Below are 25934 nucleotides of genomic sequence, written 5' to 3' on the forward strand. Positions count from 1 at the left end.
ACATCCAGAGGAACTAACCAGGAGCCAGGCTGGGGAACAATGGGTGAACGAGATAATATCCAAGTGATAAAATCGGCCCCTCAACTGTTGTAGGCCGGGCTTGCGGGCAGCGGGTGACAGAACTGTCCAAGTGGCCACGCTGGGCTCTGCGACCCCACCCCCACCCCTCCCACAGGAAGCAGCACAGCCAAGCCTCAGGGTCAAGGCCCTGATTGTAACCCTAGATTAGCTAAATGCAAACAACAGTTCCAGACTTGGTACCTCAATGACTCACCAAGGAGGCCACACGGTGATATGCATGAAGCTTCCAGTCCCTTCTGGTAACAGCGCACTTACTGAAGGCTACTGTGTGCTGGCACTGAGCTGACCAGTGTTTTGCAGGAATTGTGTCATATGGCTTCGGTCCTATGAGTATCCTCATTGTACACGTGAGAAATTCTGGGTTCACCCAGGTTAATAACTGCCAGGGCCACAGAGAGTCTGAGGCGGAGCCAGGCCGAGGCCCGCAGTCTGACCACACACACCACGCTCTTAGCCACTACACTAACACACCTATACGTGAACCCCCTGACCCTCGGTCTCATCAGTCAAACACAGGGCACTCCGTGAGCTCACGGGTCTTGCTCCTCCAGCGTGCTGCCTCGGCCAGTGCTCAATAAACGGGAGCTCTCCTCAGAACTACTTCATCTGCCTCTTAGCCAGCTCCTGCAAAATAAAACCCTACGACTTTGCTCTCCCCGCTGCCATCGCTCTTTAAAACGTGTTGTGGCTGCCGCAGAATCACAAAATTTTCAAGCAGGAAGGGCCTTAGAGATCAAGTACTATTTTTTCCAGAAGAGCCCAGGGTTTCTAACATATAAGAAAGAGCAAGGCCTTGGGGGTCTGTCCTGAAGAATAACCAGCTTCCGCGCCCTTGGCCCCAGACTCCTTGCCCACGTTAAGGTCACTATCAGCGAGGTGATAGGAACTCTTGGCCATTCTTCTGGCAAAAAGGGCCGCTTCCCTTGGGCACTTTTACAACTGGTTATTTATAAGCCCAGAAATCTTGTCTGTGTTTATGTTATTAGTCACTAAGCAAAAGCTTATTTTCCACCAGTTGGGAAGGGTTTCCTTTCTGAAAAATGAAAGCCTGTGTCTCTTGGCCAGTCTTACCCAGAAGCCCAGTGGCTCCAGAATGGTAAGGAAAACTATGGCCCTTGACATGCCAGGCCTACCAGGAAAATCAAAACCCTGAATAGAAACTTAGCTCAGCTTGAGTCAGCCCACAGCACCAGGCCATGTCCATTTGCTGCAGATCCAGGATTTAAGTGTAACGATACGCTTCTATAAAGTACCCACGATGGGAATGGCACGGGGGGTGGGGGGGGTATTGAGAGAAGACTTTACCAGGTTAAGACTGGGGAAAGCAGGCCAGGCAGAAGGAGCTGCATGAGCCAGGGCAGAGACAGGAGCAGAACCAGCGGCAGTTGGCAGGTGCTAGGAACTAAGGGACAAGAAAGGAGAGGAGGGCTATGAATGAGCCACAGAGGCCTTGAATGCCCATAAGGAGTTCTGGGGGGGGGGAGGGGGGGGAGGAGGGTCAGATATGCCCAAACATTGCGAAGAACCATCATAAATAGACGGAGCAAGGGACAGGGCAGCACCCAGGATCCTGGGCCTAAGAAATAGACCAGAGCTCCCTTCCCCTCAAGAGCCTTCCCTGTCAGATGGTAATCTCTCCTTCCTCAGAAGGCTTATTTGTGATAACAATAGTTAACACTTAGTGGACAATTACTGCATGCCATGGATTGTCACCTTTAATCCTAACAATCCTACGAGATAGGTATTAACATTATCCCTACTTCATAAATAGGGAGCCGGCACTCCGATGGTGAAACAACAGGGCTGACCCCCTGCAAGGCTACATCCTCCAGGCTGAACATCCTCCGTGATGAATATCGGTCAATACCAGGGATAAATTTTGCCAATTTTCTAAAAATGGAATCATGCAGTATATCTTCTTTGTGTCCGGCTGGCTGCATTAGCTCAACACTGTAAGAATAATCCATGACTGTTCCACGTAATGGAAGATTGTTCACTCTCGTTGCGTTGTGGGAGTATGTCAGGGCTGTGTCCATTCTACTGTTGATGGGTATTGGGGCTGTTTCCAGGTGCGGGTCATTGTGAATAGTGTTGCCGTAAACATTCTTGTGCATGTCTTTCGATGCTCATCTGTACGCATTTGTGTTGGGCGGGTAACCGATATGGATTTGACCCCAAATTTATATGACTCACAAGTTTCTGTTCTTCCCACGACTCTCCACCACTTTCCACCATCATCCATTTACTTTCCTTGCATAGTACTCAATAAAGAGCCTCCTTCATTGAAGAGACCAGCATCACTGCTTTTCTGAAAATGCTTTTTTACCAATCTGGAGCACTTTTTGCTTTGTTTAGTTAAAGGGGATACAAAGGCAACATAAGGCACTGTTTTTGCCCTGAGGAGCTGCAACCTAGCTGGATACAACCAGCAGTGTTTATAAAATAAATCAAGTGCTAACCTGTGTGATACAGACTTTAAGCACCTAGATGATCAGAGAGAAAAATCTGTGAGATAACTCGAATGGCTTGAAAAGATTGCTAAAGAAACAGGCATGGAACTGGACCACCCAAAATGCCTTGAGAGTTTTGCTTGCATGAGATGGTTTTACCATTGTTTCTGCACAGACTGATACGCAAACTCTGTCCATTTTCTTCTACTGTCCCGCAGAAAGGCCTTCTTCCCAGACACCAACTTGAATGATTTCTCTTGTTTTCTGTTTATTTTCCATTTCAAGGGAGAGTGGGGATTGGTTACTATAGCAACAGCTACTTCTCCAAATTAATTCTGAATTTCATCAGATGTTCAGTTTGACAGTCCAGCTCTGCCTTCTGATTGTCTGGCTTTCACAACCGCGCTAATTACCCAGCTCCTAACGACTCCCTCCTGCTGCCCCCGGGGGGAATAACACAACTTGTATAACTCGAGAAAATGCGTATTACAAAACAATGCTCTGGCCTGGGAGAAACACTGATGAGTGAGGAGATCTTGGGATTTTAACCATCCGCCAGCCATTTTAGAACCAAATACACAAGGCCATTTGGGAAGAAGACGGGCTTGGGAAGGGAGAGGGTGGGAATCGTTTTACAGGATGCTCCGTGGAGAGCAGGTTACAAAAAATGGAGGATGTCTTTCTGGTTTACATGTAACGTCAGAAGAGGAACATTAGTTTCTGTCGATGTGAAGCAAAATGGCCAAGGGCCTTGGCACCTGGGTGGCTCAGTCGGTTAAGCGTCCGACTTCGGTTCAGGTCGTGATCTCGCAGTTTGTGAGTTTGAGCCCTGCAGTGGGCCTCTGCTATCAGCACAGAGCCCACTTCGGATCCTCTGTCCCCCTCTCTCTCAGCCCCTCCCCCCCACTCATGTTCTCTCTCTTCTTCTCTCTCTCTCTCTCTCTCTCTCAAAATAAACATTAAAAAAAAGACAAAGACAAAGCCAAGGCCTAGAGTGGACCGGTCAGGATTCTCCTCATGCCTTTGCCTTCAATTAACTCCATATCTGAAATTAGTTCATTCTTTCCATGGGATTGCCTCCCTGCATGACAGCATTTTACTGCTTCCCTGAAACCTCAGACACACCGTTCCACTCCTCAGAGATGTGCTCTTATTAAAGGTCATAGGATCCTCATGGAAAGTAGCTTATTTCTCATTTCAGAAATGGAGTTATCTTTCCTTTGCAAGAACTGTCTGCAACCTAATTATAGGCCCTTTAGTCAATACAAGATCTATTCTTCAAAAGTTTCCTCCCCAGAACTAAATTTCAAGCACCTCACGGGCTCATGGCTTCATAAAATGGTCCTCTGATCCCTTAAGTCCGAAAGCCCATGGCAGTGAGAGCGAGAAAATTAAACTGGGCTGGCAGCTCTCCACTGCCAATGAGTTGGTCAGAGTTGAATCAATGTGTTTCCTGGCTTAGACAATGAAAGGCTCTTTAGTTCACTAATTGTCTTTTCTTAAACCAAAACTCTCTCTGGATGTCGGTTGGCATGTGCAAGGAGAACCATAGCCAACCAGGCCACCCACTACCAGCAGTGGACCCCACAGAAGGCAGAAGAAATAGTAAGAAAGTGTATGAGCTACCTGCAGAAGAAAGGATGCAGAAGGCTTGTCAAGAACCATTCATTCCTGGTAGGACCATCAGTGCTACTTGGGAGCCCAATAACAAATCCTAGGAGGGCAGGGGATGTGGCCAGGAAAAAGGAAGGAGCTTCATGGGGGAGAATATCAATGGCACCATGTTGGTCCAGCCATTGGACTCCATCTTCCTTCCACAACCACCCCTGGGGCTATTTCCATGGAAACAAGCAGGGCTATAAGGTGATGCGTTCCATCAACCATCACCACACACTCATCAGCCATGCCCCACAGTCTCCCTGATCGTCTTCTCTATTGCTCTGTCCGGGCCTGTTTGTCACACACACACACACACACACACACACACACACTCACCCAATCCTGAATCTGAGAGAGCCCTGACAATTGATCAGAACATCTCAGAACCACCCCAGGCTGATGCTAAGGCTCTTGTACTTGACACAGTGAAGTTCCAAAAAAAGCATGCAGTTTGGGCAACGGGTATAGTAGAACCTCTCCCCACGGTGAAGACCACCTTATTGTTCCCCTCCCCACAGAGGGCTTTGCTACAGGGGCTCATCCCACCCTTACCAGCAGTCAGGGTGGAAAAGTCAGCCCTGCCGTTATCACACCTCTGCTTCTAGCCATTGTGTGCTCCACCATGCATGGTTCAGGACTATCTTGTCAACTCTGAATTCTGATCTGCCTCATCATGCAACACAGTACCATAGTTAAGAACCTGACTCCCTGAGCCAGGCTACCTGGGTTCAAATCCAGGCTCTGCCACTTACCAGCTGAAGGACCTTGGCAAGTTACCTACCTTTCTGAGCCTCAGTTTCCTCATCTGGTAAGGTGAAGATCACCTATCCTCATTGTGCAGATTATCACAGCACGTGTACATGTGTTAGCCTGTTATTAGTAAGGAGCGAGTCTTAGTCATGCCTGAATCAAATCCAGGACTATTAAGGATATGCATGGGCAAAATCTGCACCTGAGGTCACACGTGTGCTCTTGAGGGATGAAAGGGAGTTGGGAGAACAGAGAAATAGAAGACTAAGACTCAGGGACGTCTTCCTCAACGCATGCCGCTGACCTCTGAGGCAAATTAGCAGAGCCATCCCACTTAAGTTCAAAAGATCCTATATTAAATGACAACACGGTTCCATTTTTTTTTCTCTTTAAAAATTAACTTCAAGTACAAGTGGTATTATTTGAGGCATTAGAAAATATTGAATTCCAGGAAACCCAAGAGGGCGAGGCAGGACAACCACGGAGTAGCATTAGTTTTTAGTTGTTTTATTTCTAATCTCCAGCCTCTAGAAAAATGACTTGGGTGTAATCAAATGAAAACAATGAAAATAATACACTTGAAGGTCAAATAGCTAACTTAATAGGAAACTCATTAGAAACGTGGCTGGACAGATTCAGGGCCGAAGAGCTTGTTCGTCTGACTAACAGTGAAGAAAACTCCGGTGCTGTGTTATTAACCAGGGAAAGTCCTCACTTTTGGATCCGGTCTGCAGAGACGTCGCGTGGAACTTGCGAATCTGGCAGCAAAGGCAGTGTGTTAAAATGCTCAGCGATTCGCCATGGGTTCAAAAGAGTAAACACAAGCATAATACACTACTTTGCCAAGTTCAACAAACTGTTTCATGGGGCTCTGAGTCCCTGATGAGGGCAGCAACCAAATGGCTAAGTAAGTAAACCCAAGCCCAAAGGTATCGCTCACTGCTCACTGGGGATCACTGCCAGACACACGTTCTTCTCTGGAATTCACCGATGACAAATGATCAGACCAAGACAAGTTTCTAGAGCAGGGCTCATTTCCTCTTGGTTGCAGGATTAAGTCCATATTTCTCAGGCTGGCCAATTAAATCTGAATCCCCAGGGGTGAGGCCCAGGCATCAGCATTTTTTACAGACGCCCCATGAAACTTCAGTGTGCATCCAGCATCCAGAATCCCTGATGTAGGCGATCTGGCCTCAACCTTCTCTTCTAGCACCTCCCAAAAGAAGGTGATACTCTAGCCATGAAAAGACCTCTCAGAGCCGTAAACACCACATCAGGAATAATCAATATGGTTTATTAAGCATATTTATTAAGCATGTACCTGCCACTGTACTTAGCAATTTTATTCATGATCTGGTTTAATCCTCACACCCTTATCTAGAAAGTATGGAGCTACTGGCCCAATATTATAGATAACAGAACTGAGCCTCAGAGAGGTTAAGTCACTAGCCCAAGGTCACATAATAGCAACTAGAAGAGCACCTGGCTCATTCAAATCGAAGCCCACTTGGATCAATAAAATATATATTCACCCTACTGGCAAAGTACCTGGGACATAAGTACTCAATAAATTTTTGTGAAAGTAATAAGTGATCAAATGAATGAATGACTAGACGAGCGAATGAATGAATGAGAACACTGGGTAGAACTAATGACCAACAGCCCTTGTTAGATCAATTCTGCCATCCCCTGCCTTCAAAAAGGCCTCAGTCAGGATCTGCTTGCTGCCTGAGAAAGCTGGATTAAGGCACTCGAACCTGAGAAGAAAAATGTGAACTGCTTCGACTGTAGGCAGTTCCAAACAATTGATGCTAGAAATGAGCCCTGCCTTGGTTTGTGACCTGCTGAGCTGCTGTTTCTCTAATAGAGTGGTTCTCAAACTTGAGAGTGCATCACAGTCACCCAGAGGGCTGGTTATGACACAGAACAGGGGACTCCACCTCCATCTGGGGGGTGTGGGGGGGACAAGCAATGTTGTCACTGTGGTCTGGGCTCCCTCTGAGAACTGTGGCTCACGTACATTACTGGAGTTTATCAGGGTTCTGCCATTCTCAAGGGGTTACTTTCCAGAGGCAGCCATACTCTGGGACTCCAGGACCTCTGCTGTATCCCAGGGACGCACGTCTTGCACCAGCCCCACCGCCCCTGGCTGTAAGTTGAGAGGTGGAGGTAGAATGCTGTCCTCCAAGCCTGCAGCGCACAGTACAGCCTTTGCGCTCTTGCAAAGACCCTGTCTCTTGGTTTCTCCTCTGCATCTCTGGCTGGAGTTTTACAGCAGTGATTTTCGCCAGGAGGCAAGAACAATAATATGCCCTTCCAGAAAGGTCTATCACATTCTCAGGAGGCAAAGGTAGCTTGAAAAAGCATACTGTAATGTACACATCAAGGAAGGTGGAAGGAGCTTTTAACTGATAGAAAACCCACCCAAAGTGTCTTTATGGTAGGAATTCAGAGAATTTTCTAGAATACAGACTCCTTTACATCTTCTCCAGGGCGGCAGGTCTTAGGCTCACAAGACCCATATGCTTATCGAGGAAGGCACGTTTGTTTGTTTGGTTTTGCTTTTTCAAGCTTCAGAAACTCTTCCAAAGGTGGGAGATCACAGCTGACCAATGCCCAATAGGCTTCCCACTTGGTTCCAGAAAGCCAGGACCACCCTTACCTAAGATAGGAGACGTGATGAAAGAGTTGGCCCGGTCTAGCATATGGCAATGCAAAGGGCCAATGAGGCGATGTAATCTTGCAGGGCCAGGAAGAGAGATTTCCAGGAACAAAAACCAAGGGCAGACAAGTGAAGGCACCAGGGGAATCTCCCCCACTCACTCCACACACCCCCATCCCCCTCCCTCCCTCCACCCACCCCTCCCCCCCACCCCTACCCTGAGGGGTGCTGTTACCAGATGGGGTGCAAAGTTTCCCTAAAGTGTTGTGCGGCAAGAAGTTCCTTTCTGGTGGTTTTGCGGATCGGGTCTCCTAGGCTTTCAAAGGGGAAGCCAGGGCGAGACAAAGTGCCTTTGATGTTTGCGCTCTGGGTCCTGAAATCAGAACCTCAGGCAAAAACTGTTTTTATCTCTTCCACCCTAGGCAGCCAAGTTGAAAGCTCTGGCGGGCACTTCCTTTTCAGCTGTTATTTCCATACTGTCAATTCCCACCCTGCTGAGAGAATGGAATTCCTTTGACTGGAAACAGGGTCCATCTCAGAGATGGTGCCAGAGATTTCTTTTTTCCTCTTCTCTCTCCATTAAGTGATTATCCTTAGTACCACATACTAGAAGGTCTATGTCTATCCTCTTTTATTTACTTAGCATTAGAAACCAGTTACGGCTTGTGTTGACACAGAGTTGACAAATTTGAGGGTTAATCACCTTCACCCACAGGTCAATAGGAAAGTAACCCCAGGGTCTGGGTTTGAGAAAGAAACATTTGAAAGGAAACACTTGATCTTCGAGTTTACCAGATCTGGGCCCCACACTTCTTCCTGAGATGTCTGCGGAAATATTTTCTAAAATACCCACAAAGCTGGGATTTAATGCTCTCACATATTTAGGGCAGCAACACCTATGAACGCCAGGGAATTCTCTCGATCATGGGTTCCAGAATAATGCTTGTCCCCAATTAGGGGCATCTGCAGACCACTAGATGATCTGGCTTGGATCAGGAGCACCGGCCTCAGAGTGCCAGGGACTAGGTTCAGCTCTCGGGTCCACCACTGGTTAGCTGGTGTGACCTTGGGAAGTTATTTGGCCGCTAAGACAAAACTTCCTTACCATAAACTAGAGCTGTTAACAGTATGCATTTCGTGGACATAAGGAATTAACTGAGATGCTACAAGCACACATCCTAGCACAGAATAAAACTCAATAACTCATAGCTATTATTAGTATTACTTTAAAGTGTAAATAAAAACTATTTTCTTCCTCAAAACCGGTGGCTTTGCCCTATTCCTGGAATGAAAGCCACAGCCCTCCTTTAGTCAATGTGGTCAAAATCTGGCCCTCCTCAGCCTCCTCCACCCCCTCCTGCTCACTCGATCCCTCAGCCTCACAGACCCTCTGTCACTTCTGTCAACACGAGGTCCTTCCCTCCTCTGAGCATTGGTTCGTTTGCACACGCTGTTCCCCTTGCCTGGCATGCCTGCAACTTCAGGGGGCTCACTTCCTCTTCCACTGAGGCTTCAGCTCAGTAGCCACGTATCTGTTCACTCACTGAATGTCAGCCCCGTGAGACCAGAGCTTGTCCTGTTCACCCCAATATTCTTAGTGTCTAGAACAGGCCCTGGCATGTAATAAGCATCCAATTTGTATTTTTATTTTGTTAATGAATGAATTGCTTTTTCTCTGGAACTAGTATGTCAATATCATGGATAGTACAGTCCAAGATAGCGCCTTCCCCTTGTGAAAGCCCAAAGTTCCTAAACATACGGGGTTAGATACATCATTGCTCTGCCACGTTGCTACTGCTGGGACTGCTGCTGCTGCTACTGTGTGTGTGTGTGTGTGTGTGTGTGTGTGTGTGCACGCTTTAAATCATAAAAGTCCTGGCTAAAGAAGAAATTGTAAGGATCTTCAATAGTCCTATTCACTTGGCTAATGTCCAAACAGCCGGTTAGATGCGAAGCACTGATTTTTCATTCGGCAAATTTGTACATTTCCGTACTCAGCTAAGGCTCTTGATTGGCCTGTCAGGCCACCAATCAGCTTCCAGGGAGAAGGTTCCCCTTCACACTGTGATTGGCTGAGAAACCACACACTCAGGTCCCCCCACCATTGTTGCCACCAAGCTGCCCCTACCACACCCCAGGGATGCAAAGGATTGAAAAGGCCAACCTAAGGAGGATGCCTAGGGCACAGAGGTAGGCTGCAGAGCCTGCAAATTAAGACACAAGATCAGAAATACAGGGTTGAGGCCCGGCGGAGGAAAAGACAAATGGGGTCACTAGGCCTGTGTGCCTGGGCCACCAGCTAGCCATGATACCCTGTGTTATGAACTGAATTGGGTCCCCCAAATTCATGGGTTGAAATTCCAATGCCCAGGACCTCAGAATGTGACCCTACTTGGAGACAGGGCCTCTAAAAAGATCATTAAGATTAAATGAGAACATCAGAATGGGCCTTAGTCCAGTGTGACTGGTGTCCTTATAAGAAAGGGAAATTTGGACACAGATGCATACAGAGGGGAGACCACATGAAGACACGGGGAGAAGATGGCCATCTATAAGCCAAGGAGAAAGGCTTGGAGGAAAACTACCCTCTGACTCTGATACCCAGAACTGGGACTTCTAGTCTCCAGAGCAGAGGAACAACACGTTTCTGTTGTGCAAGCCACCGAGTCTGTGGCGTCCTGTTGTGGCCACTACACCAAACTGATACACCCAGCAAGTCCTAACCTTCCCGAGTCTCAGTCTCTACAACTGAAAAATGGGACACCTGGCCTGCCCACCTCACAGGTTTGCCACAGGGAGCAAATAAGGTGGGACGTGGGGGAGCTTTGCAAATTATACGGAGTTCTACAGATGACATCGAGAGATCTAACTTAGCTCTCAAAGCCGGGTCCCAGGGTCCTGAGCAGCAAAGCAGATAAAGTCAGAAGTCCCTGGAGACTGCGGGGTCACAGGTGGAGGTGTAGGGGCTGGAAGAGCGCCTTGGCGATCCCTGGCTCCAAACCTCCGGGGAAGGGAGGGGAGCTGCCCTCCTCCACAGTTATTTAGTGGATGTGGGAGAAACAGAACTTGCGTGGGAGAAGGGAAAGAGAACAGAACAGAAACCAGAGATTTCTAAGAAATTAAAAGCCAAAAAAAAAAAAAAAAATCCACATTTAAGTCCCTGGGAGTTTTCTGGATAAAAACAATTCATTTCATTTGTATGGTATTCTGCAGGCCATAAAATGTTTGGTGGCAGTAGAGGGTTTTTTTTAACCTATTTGAGGTCAGGAATCCCTCTGACAATCTAACAAAACCTACCCACCCTCTCCTCGGAAAAAACTAATGTAGGCACTGCCCAACATCTAAAACATCACATACCAGCATGGTCCTATCCTGCAAGGATGAGCAAGATCTGAATCTACGCTGTCCAATATGGCAGCCAAGACTCATGTGGCTATCGAGGACTTGAAATGTGAGTAGTGGGGCTGACAAATTGAATTTTTAATCATTTTATTTTAGTAATTCTAAGTTAAATATCCATCTATGGCTAGTGGCTTCTGTATTGGACAGTGCAGTTATACACTATTTCAGGGGGTTTATAAGCACTCTGCAGTTCACCCACTGGCCCTTGCCAATGGACCAGGCCAAAGGAACCACTTGTAATGAGTACACTGTCTTCACGATAATTACCTTTTCTGAGCTTACCAGAACATGTATCATCTAATTTAATCCTGTCAACAACCCTTAGAGGTAGAACTGTTACCCCCGTCTTATAGGTGTGGTTATTGATGCCCTGAGAAACCCCTCAACTTGCTCAAAGTCTCATGTTGAGGCCACGATGAAGGATTTGGGACTAAAACACAAGAGTCTGATATCAGAACTCAGGCTCTTTCCTGACTCCCGAAAACCTATTGATAGGGTTTTATGAATTGAGTCCCAAACTCCCACCTGAGACCTTAATGGAAATTATTTCTAGTCACCCAAAGAACTTTAAATTATGTGGTACCCATCTTTAAAGTTATAAGCAAGGGCTTTTCTTCTTCTTGAAGCCTCCAGCAGGAGCTGAACTAAGACCAACCTGACCTTGATAACAGAATGTTTTTCCATTAAGTTTCATCTCTGTCCTTCCCTTGAGAGTACAGATTCCTGTTCTCCATTCCACCTTCAGGATTCCCAAGGCCAAAGTGAGCACGATGCCAGTGAAGAAGTCAGGCTTCTCTGTGCCAGACTTCAGTTATCTCCCAAATAATCTGCAAACTTCATACTGGGCTTGCACTCTCTCCAACTTCCTGATGAAGAAGGCTCCTCCCCTGAGCCAAGAAACCCCAAGCACAGCACCGCACACAGAGCATGGCACCCACACGGGTCCACATTGTACTGGTCATCCTTTACAGCTGCCTTCAGGTTTTCATGGTAATCAGGTCACATGGAGGAAAAACACTCAGAATTGTATAAAACTCACTCTCATCCTGCATTTTGTATCTCCACTCACTTCTAAACTCTAGAAATTCCCCTCATTGACAGGCATATTCAGATTCATTTTATCAACGTAGATTTCTACTTTTGCCAATTCTTCCTCAAAAAAACAAAACAAAACAAAAACAAAAACACACCTCCTTCATGGCCCAGCCTGTATGTCATGAAAACATCTAAGCTCCAGGACTCCACAGTGCTAGATATGTTGCTTGTATATCTACATAGTATTTTTCTATCATGCCTTGTGTTGTGCCTTGAAAATGAGATTTTTAACCACATTTAACACAGTGCTTAACCAGACACAGACACTCGGTAGGCCACTGGTTCCCATCCTCGTTAAAACACAGACTTCTGGGCCCCACCCCAGAGTTGCCCATTCATCAGGTCCTCAGTGAGGCCCTTGAATCTGCATTTCTAACAATCCTAATTTATACTAATGTTACTGGTTCAGAGTCTGCACTTGGAGAATGACTGCAAGGGATGTTTGTGGAGAGAATAAATGAACGAAGATTTCCCTCAAGCATTCTATCCTCAAGGGCTCCAAAAATGAGCTTCAGAAAAATCAAGATAAAACCTATTACCAACATTCACTTCTGGATGAGGAGAAAAAATAGAAACAACAGGGGGAAAAATGGCAAAAAACAGCAGAGAACCAGAAGAAGGAGCACTTAGAATAGACACCAGAAAAACTTTCAGGTTACCATCTGGCTTCCTCTTAGCCACTACTGTGTAACTTATTATGCTCAGACCATAATTAAAAATATTACGATTATACCAAATTAAAAATAGGTTCATTTTTCTGACTCGACTGTATATTTAAAAATATTCTGGAGAAACACTTTGACTCAGGAAGTCCAAGCCTAGAAAATTTCTCGTAAGAAAAAAAAATTACGGAAATGAATATAAAAATGATTACAAGGAGGATCACTAAAGCTCTGTTTATAATAACTAGAAATCTGAAACAACTTAAATATTTAAGAAAAGGAATTAGATTCAGTAAATTATGATACATCCATAAATGGAATACTATAAAGTCTTTCAAACTGTCCCTACAGGGAATATTTATTGACATAGAAAGAGATGCATAGTATAAAACATGAAAAAATTTTAAGTTAAAAAATGGTATAAACAGTAAGATCTAACTTTGGATAAAAATCATGTACAGACATAGAGAAGTAGATAAAATATAAATAAATATAGCCAGAGTGATATTAGAACTGGGGGGTTAGAATTGAATTATTTGTTTATTTATTTTTTTATTTTTATTTACTTTTGAGAAAGAGAGACAGAGTTCAAGCGCAGGAGGGGCAGACAGAGAGGGAGACACAGAATCCCAAGCAGGCTCCAGGCTCTGAGCTGTCAGCCCAGAGCCCGATGCGGGGCTGGAACCCACGAACCGCAAGATCATGACCTGAGCGAAAGTCAGATGCTTAACTGGCAAGCCAACCAGGTGCCCCTGAAAATATTTTTAAATTTTAACTTTTGTATTTCAATAATTCCTGCAATAAATACATATTGCTCAAGTAATTTTTTTTACAAGATATTAAAAAAAGAAAAGATAGGCTATAGGAAGTTTATACTCTCCATTTCTTCCCAGGAAGGACCAACGAGTTGAAGCTCAAGCATTTTTGTGACTTTTTTCCCAGCCCCGCTCTTCCACAAACACCACTTATGACTTGGACTCCATTTGTGAGGCATCTGCTCCGCCGAGAGATCCCTCCTCTTTCTTGGTACTTCCCGGACCTGCTCAAAGCTAATTCCCAGCTCAAAGAGCCTAACTTGGAGTAACTCATTACTCCACCACTGGGGCATTTGCGTTAGGCAATGACCTTTACAATGGATCCACCATGACCCTGGTCACCCAGCAAACTGCCATTTTTCAGAAACCATGGCTGTCTCGCATACTGGCTTTTAATAAGGCGGGTTGCCTAGCAACCGCCAAGGAACTGGCCGGGAGGCGGAAGAAGGCACCAGCCGGAGCTATTTATGACCAAAGGGAGCCGTGCTCCGTGTGTCTGGTTGCGCTCGAGGTAACCAAATAGGAGATAACACCCAGCTATTTTTGCATCATGAAGAAAAAAACTACTTGGCTCTTGCCCAGAAGGGCAATTACCTAAAAATCTTGGCAGGCCCCATGGTATGAGAAATGGTAACTGATACGCGGGTGAAAAAAAAAAAAAATCACTGACCTTCATAAATACTGATGATATGAGGATGGTTGAGGGATGACATGATCTCAATCTCTCGTCTGATGTGAACCATGTCTTGTTCATCCTTAATTTTGTCCTTACGAATGGATTTTATAGCAACCTATAAAGTCAGGAAATGAAATGTTACTCAGAGGACTAAACAGATGCAAATCAGCCATTGGGGGAGTTTGGAAAATAAATACAGATGTTACTTGTTGGCAGAACCGACAATAACCAAAACAAAGCTTCAAAATACCCCCTGTCACGTCTTTCATTTATAGCAAAAACACCCTTCTCCTGACAACAGAAAACATCAGAGTCCAAGAGCCTGGGGTTTGGGACGCTGGGTTAGGGGGTTTTATTTTGGTCTTGTTTCCCTTGTTTTGTTGTTGTTGTTGTTGTTGTTTTTCCATAAAGCAGAGGTTGCTTCACGTGGCCAAATTCGTTTACTCTAGGAATCCTGATGCTTTGAAAAAAGGAAACCGAAGAGCTCAGTTTACAGGGCATAGATGATTAAACATGGACGGGTGAAATCAGTATCACTCAGCCCCAGCGGGCAGCTGCCGCAGCAATAGCTGGTGAAAGCTTCCTTGCACGGCGCTTCTCCAGGCCAGTTCTGCTCAAATGCAGGGTTTTAAGACTCCAGCCTATGCTGTGGTTGTGCAACTGCTCAGAGGCCAAATCCTTCCTTCATCCTTCCTCTGGCCCCGGGCACCTTCCATCGCACGTGACGTGACGTGACGAGACAAAAAGGCTCTGCTATAGAAAAATCAGGATGAAACAAAGGGAGGGACAGCCAGACTCCCTGCCTGGCCCCAGATGATCCCCGTGCCAGTGTCTGCAAATGCAAACTGTAGAGGCCTGCCAGGGCCAACGCGCAGAGCAATCGCTCAAAAGAAACACATAAATAAAAAGGCATTAAATGACAACGGGAATCTAATGAGGAAAAATATGTTGGCCAGTGGATTCATCTTTGCTCCTAAACAAGTTGCTTGGTAATTTAGTTCACCCTGGCTCTAAGGGAGGCAAAAAGTACTCTGGGGGGGGGGGGGGGAGGAAGGTGTCCGTGGGTAACAAGGAAGCTTGTTACCAACAGCCAGCTTAGTCCCTTCCAAAGTGGTCCTCCTATGACGTCAGCTCTCACCTGGACCACCCTCTCCTAGATGAAAGGCATTTAACTCATCCCTCTGGATCACAGAGACATGAAGTACCCCGGAGAGACAGCGTCCTCATTACCAGCAGCCCACGGCCACACCTCGATTCCGACAGGGGGAAGCCCCGTCAGCCTCAGCAGGAAGCTACTCACATCTGGGAACGTTTGCATCTTCTGGTTTACACCGGGTCCCCACCAGGCACTATACATGGAAGCTACAATCAGCCCATCTATAATTCAATGAGAATTGGGCAGCTACTATTATTATTGCTGTTTTTGCCATTTGCTGCCCTCCCAACAAATGTCAATGGACTAGCAGGCCCACATATCTCTCCTTTGCAAAAGCCTCCCCAGCTGTAATGAAATCAGTATTTGTGTCATTACTTGGCTCTAAACTAGCGGGGATCTTATTCACTGCTTTATCTCCCGTGCTTAACTCCGCGTTGGCACGTGGCAGGCCTGAAAAACCCTTAGTGTGGGCAGGCAGGCAGGTGCTAGGTAGACAGAAGGGGAAGGAGGAGGGAGGAGAAAGGAGGGAAGGGAGGGGGAGGCAGGGGTGATGTCTGCGGTTAGGTGATGAGAACCCAGACCAGAGAAGCGACAGTGAAACCGGAGCATAAAAACAAGGACCACTGTAGTCAAACACCACCACCAAGACAGGCACACTGGGAAGATGCTTCGTTTTTCTCTGGCATCCTACTGCAAGGGCAATCGAGGAATGGACAAAGCAGACTGGAAACGCTGGACGCCCTGCTGTAAACCCAGGGAGAGGCACCGTCCTCCCCTAGACTGGGAGCAGACCCCGAGGCGGAGGCCGGATAAAAGGAGGCTGCCCAGAGATGAATGAGCCTCCAGCTTCAAGGCCCCTTTTCACCAGGGTGCCGGGCTCAAGGCCCTCCGAAAGCCCCGTTCAGTATGCAGCGAGAAAAGCCTCCCTGCGCTGACGTCAAATGTAAAGATATGACTGGAAGGCTTTATTTTGTCTGAGCAGGGCCTGCGATCCTGGGAGCTTGTTCTCGGAGGAAGCAGACAGTGAGCACACACAGGCCGTGGAGGATGTGGGTGGCTGTTGGACCACCTCCTGCATTCCTCCATGGACTAAAGATGGGCCAGGGGAGAAACCACCCCTTTGATTATGCAGCAGGCTGAACTTGGCCTCAAGGAGGCTCTACTGTCAAAGGACAATAGGAAGAAATTCTTTCCCCATCCAGGGTCAGGGGAGGGTAAAGACATTCTGGGGGGTAAGAAAATAAGCCCACTGGTCAGCTCCCCCCAACAGTGGGGCAGGAGGCCGACTGTCTCACAGCGCCGTTTGCCAGGGGGATGTTTCCAGCCCAGTATGAAAAGGAAAGTGCTCACATTCTAACAAAACCCCACTCAGCACTGAGGAAACTAAAAGGGCTCCATAAATGTTAATAGCCATGGTGGTTGTCCCTCCACAAAAGTTTCCCTCTTCCTACAATGAATCTTCTATTGAAAATGTAAAAGAGGGCTCATTCTGCCCCCTCTTTCAAAGGGTTGGTGGGAAGTCCATCGAAGAAGGCGGGCTAGAAATCACTTAGAACCATGCAATTGTCAAGGCCAGGGGGAGACTCTCATTTCAACTCCCAAGGGCAGTGAGATGACCCACCCAAGGTCGCAGAGCCAGTTAATGGCAAACCACGGACACAGTAACAACCACTGTAATAACAGCAGGTGGTCGTGGAGCACTTCCTATACGGTGCAGACGTTGTGCCAAGTGCTCTACACGTCACGGATCTTTACACCCTTATTCAGGCTTCAGCTCCAGGATCCCTTAGGGAAACCCTCCCTCTGACCCCTTTAGGGGATGAGGCAGCTCCTGGCCACCTCCCTCTCTCCACACCTTTCCCTACTTCATCTTCGTGGGGACATTCTGCACCCTCTGAAATGCTCCTTGGTTTGCTGCATATTCAGCCTGTGACCAAATCCAGCTCATGGCCTGTTTCTGTAGGACCCAGAAAGCTAAGAATGGTTGTCACAATTTTAAAGAGTTGTTTATAAAAGGAGAAAGAGATCTATAAGTGTAGTTCCTGTAACTTAAGGTGGTGCCTGCTTCATGAAGTCGAAGGATAACCTGAGCCAGCACAAGGCAAAGCCGTGCTGTGTAATGGTCAGGAAAATGGCTTTGAGTCCGGGCTAAAACCACTCATTAGCTGTGTGACCTTGGAGAGGTGACATAACCTTTCTGTGCTCCAGTTTCCTCATCCATCAAGTAGGGAAAGCAGGAGACGTCAGGTGCTTGGAACATGCCTGGCCCAGGATAAGTGTTCAGTAAATGGCAACATGTTTAACCTGAAGAGACTGCCCCCTATATAGGGCCTTCCTGCTTTCCTTCCTTTCATTCTTGGAGCACACTTGAATTCCTCCTGGTTCCTCATGGGCCAGCAGGTAAAGGCCTAGGGAACATATGTTCCCCAAGTACATAAAAGTCAGGAGAATCTCTCTCCAGGTCTTTAAACTGTACCCTCCTCTGACATGTCAGGAAGCCCAGAGCAGCTGGGGCTCACCCACCATGATCACCATGGCATCTGAGCCTGAGACCAGACAGAAGGATAAAGCAACCCCAGGACTATTCCCCCCCGCCCCCATCTCCTTCTTATGGTCACCTGTGCAGGTGACCAGGGGAATAGAATGGCCTAGAATGAGGCCAGAAGATGGCCTCAAGACATCCACTTCAGCCTCTCTGCATTTGGACTGTTCATTCACCTACTCCTTTTGGGTACCTACCAGGCACCAAGCACAGTGCTGGGACTACACAAAAGGGAAAACCAGCAAGATTCTGCCCCAGCCCTCAAGGTTGGGGTGGGGGGTGGGGAGCAGAGGCGGAGAAGGACAAGGGCAACGAGCAAAAATTACACAAGTGATCACGCAATTTTCCTCATGACCGAAGGCTACCAAAGAAACACGCACGGGTGCCAGAATTCTGGAGAAAACCTTCTCTCCAGTTTCCCTCAGTCCTCGCCCACGTCGACAAAGAAAGATAGAGGTGGGGAAAGGGCCCAGCAGGAAGAGATTACCAAATGTCTGAAACCATACACCCTCCCCCCAAAACATCCAATTTGTTCCTGCGCGAGCCAGAGAGATGTCACTCCGCCTTCAGAGTGACGGGAACTCACGCGCAGTACAACCACTTTCATAAATGTTCCCAAGTCTAGACAGCACCGTGTGCCTTATAAAACGGTCTGCCTTTAAATAAGGCCACCCTATAGTTTAATGTTTAAACCGTAGGCAGCAGCGGGGCTGGCTGCGGACCTGTGAATTCTGCCCTGCGGTGCCTGCCTGTTTAAGAGGCACACTGAGCCCAGCCAGTCCCCAACCCTTGTTAAACGTAACAGGCCCAGTCTCCTCTTCCATGGAGGCAGTTTTTCCTTTTTGGAATAATCACCATCAGCCACCTGTTCTGCAGCCTGCTGGGTGTCCTTTGCCACAGCGGCTGCTGTGAATGTTAAGAGCTTGGTCACTGGGCAGGGTTCTGGGAGGCAGACGGTGGCTGCGAAAGCCAGGCTTTTACTGACTAGCTGACCTCGTTCCGGGAGCCTGACCGTCACAGATCTCAGTTTCCTCATCGGTAAAATGGGGCTAGCAAGGCCCACCTCTTGGGGCTGTTGTAAGGAGTGGGAATAACATAAGTAAAGTGCCTGGAGCACAGTAGGTGCTTTTACTGATGGTGATGACTATAAACGAGGCCTGGCAGACACAGGGTCCTGGACCATGTTTTCGGGGGGACGAACCCACAGCAAATCACCTTATAGGCCTCTCCCCTCCCCTTTCAGTACATACCTCCTCCCCTTCCCCAGATTTGTAATAAGTAAGCAAGAGCAGGTTAAAATTCACATCCAGCCTGTGCGCCTGCAGAGAGGGGGGCAGCCAGCCGTCTTCCTGTCCTGCTTTGGGGAGTGGAGGTATTTCTGGGCAGGTTCTACATTTGCCAGGCTCTGACCAGGAGAACCACTGCCCTTTTCCCTCCACAGCCACCTCCCGCAGATGCTCATTCACTGCCACGTCAGCCTGCAGAGACTGTCCTAGAACAGTGTTTCTCAGACAGGGGCCACGGACAGCTTGTTAAAATGCAGATTCCGGATGCAAAGGTCTAGCGTGGGGCCTGGGATTCCGCACTTCTGGCAAGTGCACCCCCAGGTGATGATAGCGATGCACGTCCAGGGACCACACTTTGAGTAGTGAGGTCTTAATGCTCTTTGGCCAGGACATAGCAACAGTTTAAGATCAGTGGCACTATTCTTAATAATAGCAGTAACTAGCATTTAGTAAGTGTTAACTGTGTGCCAGGGGACCTTATCTCATTTAATCCTAACTAAAACCTCATTTGTTACAGGAGGAAACTGAGGCACAGAAAAGACAAATACTGCCCAAACTCACACGGTTTGTAAAAGACAGTGCAAAGACTTCACCCGGGGCAGCCTGAGTCCACCACCTGCTGATTCTAGAAGCTGCGGATGAAGCTGGGGTAGACAGCAAACACGGCAAGTGACAGAAGCTCTCAAAGGTCAGTGTGAAGGGACCCCTCCAAGCACATGAAGTTTTATAGGGTCATATGTGAGGTCTCAGGAGGCAGAATTGGGGGTCTGAGTAGCGGGGAAGAAACATGACCATAAACACGGCATTAGAATCACTTAGTAGGAACAAGCTTGCATTCTAATCCCGGCAATAGGAGCTGGCAGCTTCCCGGCCATTCACAAGGTGTGATCTCATACCCGGCCACGTTCCACGGGAGCTCCAGGGCACTGAGTCAGAGCAGCTCGGGGATCTTTTCTCACCAAGGGGCCCGGAGGCCACTTGCAGTGGAGGTAAGCAGCCAAATCAGGGCGGAGACCGGCGTAGGGGTTCCTGCTCTTATCTGGTTGATGGTCAGAGTTCGTGGCAAGGCACAGTTCCACACCGGCCACACAGATCCAAAGACCCCAGGATCACCAAATGGCTTCCATTCAGAAAGGCTATGCGTGGCCATCACCACGGTGATGCCACCCAGGAGGCCATCCTGCAGCCAAAGCCCCTAATTAATTAAATGACCCCCAGCTCTTTTTGAGGAGCCTGGCCAACTCGAGACAACACTCGAGCAAGTTGCCATGATGCAACCGACCCTACAGGGACCTGAGCCAAGTCCTCCACGGGGCCCATGGGCCTCTTCCTCTCCGGCTTGTTGATTCATGTCATTACATGGATGTTTTTTCAGACAGAAGCAGGTTGGAAGCCAAGAGCTGTATCAACACGCGCTGAGGAGATGCGCCCAGACGCCAGGGAGCATGGCGTGTGTAAGGAAAAGCTTTTTCTTCAAAGAACGGCAACCCCCTTGTACCACTACCAGCCCTTTAATCTTGTAAAAGGTTCTGAAAATATAATCCTAAGTCGGTTCTCCATCCTTGATTTCCAAAAACTCCCCATCAGAGATGATGTGTCCTCCGATGATGCTCATTTTTCTCCTGCCATGAAAAATGTGTTCTATTTCCAGAATTTTGAACAGCAAATCAGATTTTTATCCGACGGGGCTAGGGCCTGCTCACGGGACCCCCAGAGAGGCCTGGGATGTTTTTTATCGACGTGCACAAGGCTTCCCTTGCTCTCCACACCCCCTCTTCAAGGACTGGGCTAAGCGTGTCATTGTTGCATGGGGTGATGCCACAAAGGAAGTGGAATTCACAGCTCAGAAATTACGGGCACGTTTACACTCCTTGTACTGCGCTGGGGTTTGTAAACACCAGATAGCGGCCATGGCTGACCAGGCAGGAATCAAAGGATGGGGGGCAGGGGTGCGGAGAAAGGTCAATGGAAAGTTAACAACAGCGGCCATGGCAAAAGCAAGCAACAAGTCAGTTCAGAGCACATAATCTGATTGTCTGGGAGCGCAGTTCCTCCCTCAAAGAGTGGGGAGCGAGAACACCACCTGCACCAGGCCCCGGCAGCCCAGGGGGGCTGTGGGTGCTGAGTGTCAAAATGCAGCTTCCGGGCCCCACCCCAGCTGTACTGAATTCTAGCATCAGCAGTTGCTACAAGCTTCCCAGGTGATTCTGCCGCACTTTGAAGCATGAGAACTGCCATTATGTTACTTAAACCAGAGTTAATGTCGTCATGATGGCACTTCTTACGCCGTAACCCAAACACCACGCGGTCATATTCAACACTGGATGAATAATGAGAATTAATGAACTGCCCATCTATATAGAGGGGGACTGAACACAAGCTGCTTCCCTGAGGGGACGCTGCGACCCGCATTAATTTAACCCCCGGCAAATGGAAGGTTTGCTCCCATGCTGCGAGGCCCCAGAAGCTGGCTGCTAACGGGTTACTTCATGCTCTGCACACAACCTGGGGCTCCCACACCTGAAAAAGTAAATGTCTCCAAAGGAGGAGAGAGGAAGCGAGCCCCGGAGCCTCGCGTTCTGACCGCTCTGTGACAGAGGATGTGGCTGGGGCTGTGGGGAGCCTTCTCTTAGCAGAAGCCTCCAGAAGTCTCTCCAGGCTCTAATGAACAACCCCAAGCCCCCCTGCGTAAAAAAGGCCTCTGCAAGCACAAGAGATGCTACACAGACCACAGCAGAGTCACAGAGAGACGGAAAACGCAGGCCTGTTTAGCTGGAACTCGAGTGGCGAGGCAGCTGTTTATTTTTGGGCTTTCACGTTTCTGAAAGCCAAATGCAACACCAACTCAGAATTCTAAAGTGCAGCTGCTTTTCTTCCAGATTCCAACTGTCCTGGGGAGGGAGAGGAAGGGCCTGGCCGGAGGGCAGAGGTTGGACAGCCTCGACCGGTAGCATCCAATAACTCTGATGCCGTTCGTAACCCGGCTTGGATATGCTTAGGGTTGTGTAACTTGTATTTATCAATCTCCAAGCCCAGCAGAACCACGGCCAGAATTGCCAAGAAACCACATCAGCACCTTGGCCTTGCCCTCGGTCACGGCAACTTGGCCAGGTGCCCCTGAACAGTGGTACTCAGGCAAGCCTATCATAGACTCAGTTTCCTCATCTGCAGATGAGGATGACAAGCGGTCCAGCCCCACCAGGTTGACAGATTGTGTACAGGGTGGAAGGCTGAGAAGGCAAACAGTCACAGGCACGAGGTGTAACGATCACTGATCACCGTTACATCAGATGTCAGAGCTGCGAGGACCTCAGAATGTTCTATGCCAACCCCCTCATTTTATAGGTGAGGAAACTGAGTCCCAGGGAGGTTAAAGCACAGGCCCAAGTTCACAGAGTTCATAACAGCACTGGAGCTGCAGGAAGATTCCTGAATCTCACTTCAGTCTGAGATTAATACTCTGGGCAAGGAGTGCTAATCAAATTCCAAGCCACAGCTGGCAGCAGGACTAAAACGGCCACCCAAAGATTAGCCATGCACACACGAGGCAGGCCCCAGAGCAGCCAAGCCCCAGACCTGCTGCGTTAGTAATAAGCCAAGATGGGGAGATACTCCCAAGCGTGCTGGCAAAGTAGGACCTGTCTCACAGCACGGCACAGTATCTCACCTCCATCTAATGTCAGGGGGCTCTCTGCCCACAGACATGCAGGGGACGCGGTCTTTAGTCCAATTCAGTCCAAACCTCGTTCCAATTTCTGAAGCCTGATTTGATATCACACATGAATAGGCATACTTGGGAGGGTTTTATCCCATTATTTCTTAATTCACCGAAAACAGCGCTTTTAAATATTAACTTCAGGCTGCTGCTGTAGCCCTGACCTTGCGAACAATGCACAAGGGCCACAAAATACCTGAGAAACATAATTAGTTTTCCAAAGGGGGGCCAAAAGAATTAGTCACTTGAATTTAGCTGATCCGGGTGAGCAGAACAAAGAAAAAAAGTGTTTTTTTAATTTCTTAAGATGGTGAAATATATAGAATGTGCAAAAAAAAGGGGGGGGCGTGGCTTTATATTGCATGTTTCAACCACAGATGATTTTATAAATAAGTGAAAGGAAAGATTCTTCAGACGTTATTTTTATCCCGACAGAGCTCCTATTCGGAAAGCTGAATCGTGGCAATCAGAGTGTGCAAAGACATACCGGACAGGTAAGGAACAGTGGATGGCCTACAATCCGTCCCTCTGGGGGCCTCATTCAGCATCTTCTCACAAACCAGAGTTTCTTTTCCGTCCAAAGGAAGCTCTCATTGTCCACTGCCCCGAGAGTGAGCAGGCTGGGCCCTGCCCCAGAGCCCCACTGCACAATCTACCCCGATGCTTCCCAGCCTGCTAATCAACTCCCTACAAACCTGCCGGGCATGCCTGTCACAGCAGCACCTCCAGCTATACATGCCCAGCCCCAGGCAATGCAGCCTGACCCCCAAGGAGCACGCTCAGTCCCCAGCGGGCATCTTCTGCCATCCCCTTAGGCAGGTGACCTCCATGAGCTTCATCCAGCACCCATCACTCAGTTCCTACCCCCAGGGAGGTTGGGGCAGGGGACTGTGGTTCCTACCGGGACCCAAAGAACAGCCCGAGTGGAGAGTGTGATGCTTCTGGACATCTGTGCTTTTCATTTTCTTTTTTTTTTTTATTAAATATAGTTTTTTTAATGTTTATTTATTTTGGAGAGAGAGAGAGAGAGATACACACACAGAGAGCAGGAGAGGGGCAGAGACAGAGGGAGACGCAGAATCTGAAGCAGGCTCCAGGCTCTGAGCTGTCAGCACACAGCCCAATGCGGGGCTTGAACTCACGAACCGTGAGCTCATGACCTGGGCCGAAGTCAGCCACTTAACCACTGAGCCACCCAGGCACTCCTGTGCTTGTCATTTTATCTGCCGGGATCCCTCCACTCCCTATCATCTGCAACTAGCTTCTTCAGCTGACCAACTCCTCCAGATCTGTCCCCTACCATGAGCCCCCGGAATGCAGATATAGGTCTGCTTTGCTGACCTCGGTTGCCATTCACCCAGAGACCATTTCTGTTTTACTCACCTTACCTCCAGTGCCTTGCGGGCAAAAAGCTGTGGCTCAAATGGACTCCAAGATATTAAAAAGGAGCCTGAACATTTTGTTAAGTGAAATAAATCATACACAGAAAGGCAAATACTGTACGATCTCACTTATATGTGGAATCCAATAAAGCAAACCTGATAGAAATAGAGAATACGTTGGTGGTTGCCAGGGCCTGAGGGGTGGGGAAATGGGAGATGTTGGTCAAAGGGCACAAACTTCCAACTATAAGATGAGTAAGTTCTGGGGATCTGATGTGCAGTATAATGACCACAGTTAACAACACTGCCTTACGTACTTGAAAGTTGTTAAAGAGAGGAGATCTTAAGTGTTATCACCATGCATGAACTTGTGCACATGTACGCACACGCACACACACACACATACAATGATAATTATGTGAGGGGATGGAATGGTTAACTAAGGGTTAACATTTTGCAATATATACGTGTATAAAGTCGTCACGTTCTACACCTTAAACTTACATATGTTATATGTCAATAATATCTCAATATAGCTGGGGGGGGGTGAAAAGGACCCTTAAAAAGATGTCTAAACACAGCCACCTGCCACTGAATCTTCTTTTATTTATCTGCCTCTCAAGTGTTGAATCCCTACTTGTCCTGAAATCACTGAGCCTGACCTTGTCTCTAAAATGGAGATAACATGATGGTACTTAGAAATGGGGCCTTCGGGGAGTGATTAGGTCATGAGGGTGGAACCCTCAAGAACGGATTAGTGCCTTTACAAAAGAGACCCCAGAGAGCTCTCTGGTCCCTTATGACAAATGAGGACAATGTGAGAAGATGGTCGTCCATAAACCACGCAGGGAGCCGTCCCCAGACACAGAATTCCCGGGCACCTGACCTTGGACTTCAGCCTCCAGAACTGTGAAAAATAGATTTCCATTATTTACAAGCAAATAAATAAATCAAGAAAAGGGAGATAATAATAGTACCCACCCAGAAGCACTGGGAGATAATTCACAATAGCTGAGAGTAAGCCTAATAATTACTGGTTATAAGCCCTGACTATGGGCCAGGCACTGGGCACCACCCTGTTTCTCAACCTTTCACTCATTAAATTCTTGCAAAAACGTTATTATTTCTGCTTTCTCAATGAATATAAACTGAGACTGAGGTAGGTGAAGTAACTCACCCTAGGGCACTCAACTAATACATAGGACATCTGGGTCTCACTAAACCTAATAACTGTATTCTTAAGCTCTGTACCTCACCCACAAAGCGAGTGCCACAGTGCCTGGCACATAGTGGGTATCTGATAAATATGAGCTGTATCGGTCTCTGAAGACACCACCTTATCCCCACCCCACGTCTTGTTTTAAGCTAATATTTAAATGCTTCCATCTTCAAAAGCACATCCATTGGTCTTTCTTGGTTTTCTCTGTGAACCCAGCCAATGCACTTGGGCAAGAGGCAGAATCAGAGAGGAGGGTCTGGGAGGTGTGTCCCCAAAATGAAGCAATCATGAGTCAATTCTCCTGCAAGCAATTTTGGGAGATCTGCTCTGGATAAGGCACTGATCCAGGTCCTGCAAAACATGACCCAGGCATTCCCTTCAA

At 47.7% G+C, this 25934-nt stretch overlaps 1 protein-coding gene across 1 annotated transcript in view; it reads right to left on the reverse strand.

Moving 5' to 3' along the window:
- NUAK1 (NUAK family kinase 1) overlaps nt 1–25934 on the reverse strand; it is a 69950-nt gene that overhangs the window by 23238 nt on the left and 20778 nt on the right. Inside the window, exon 2 of the mRNA XM_047066169.1 lies at nt 14247–14367. Coding sequence (XP_046922125.1) covers nt 14247–14367 — 121 coding nt within the window. The remainder of the gene's footprint in view (nt 1–14246; nt 14368–25934) is intronic.

This window comes from Lynx rufus, unplaced genomic scaffold (genome assembly GCF_022079265.1).
Source record: "Lynx rufus isolate CCGP_SWC_20201006 ecotype Redwood Valley unplaced genomic scaffold, mLynRuf1.p SCAF_7, whole genome shotgun sequence".
NCBI lineage: Eukaryota > Metazoa > Chordata > Mammalia > Carnivora > Felidae > Lynx > Lynx rufus.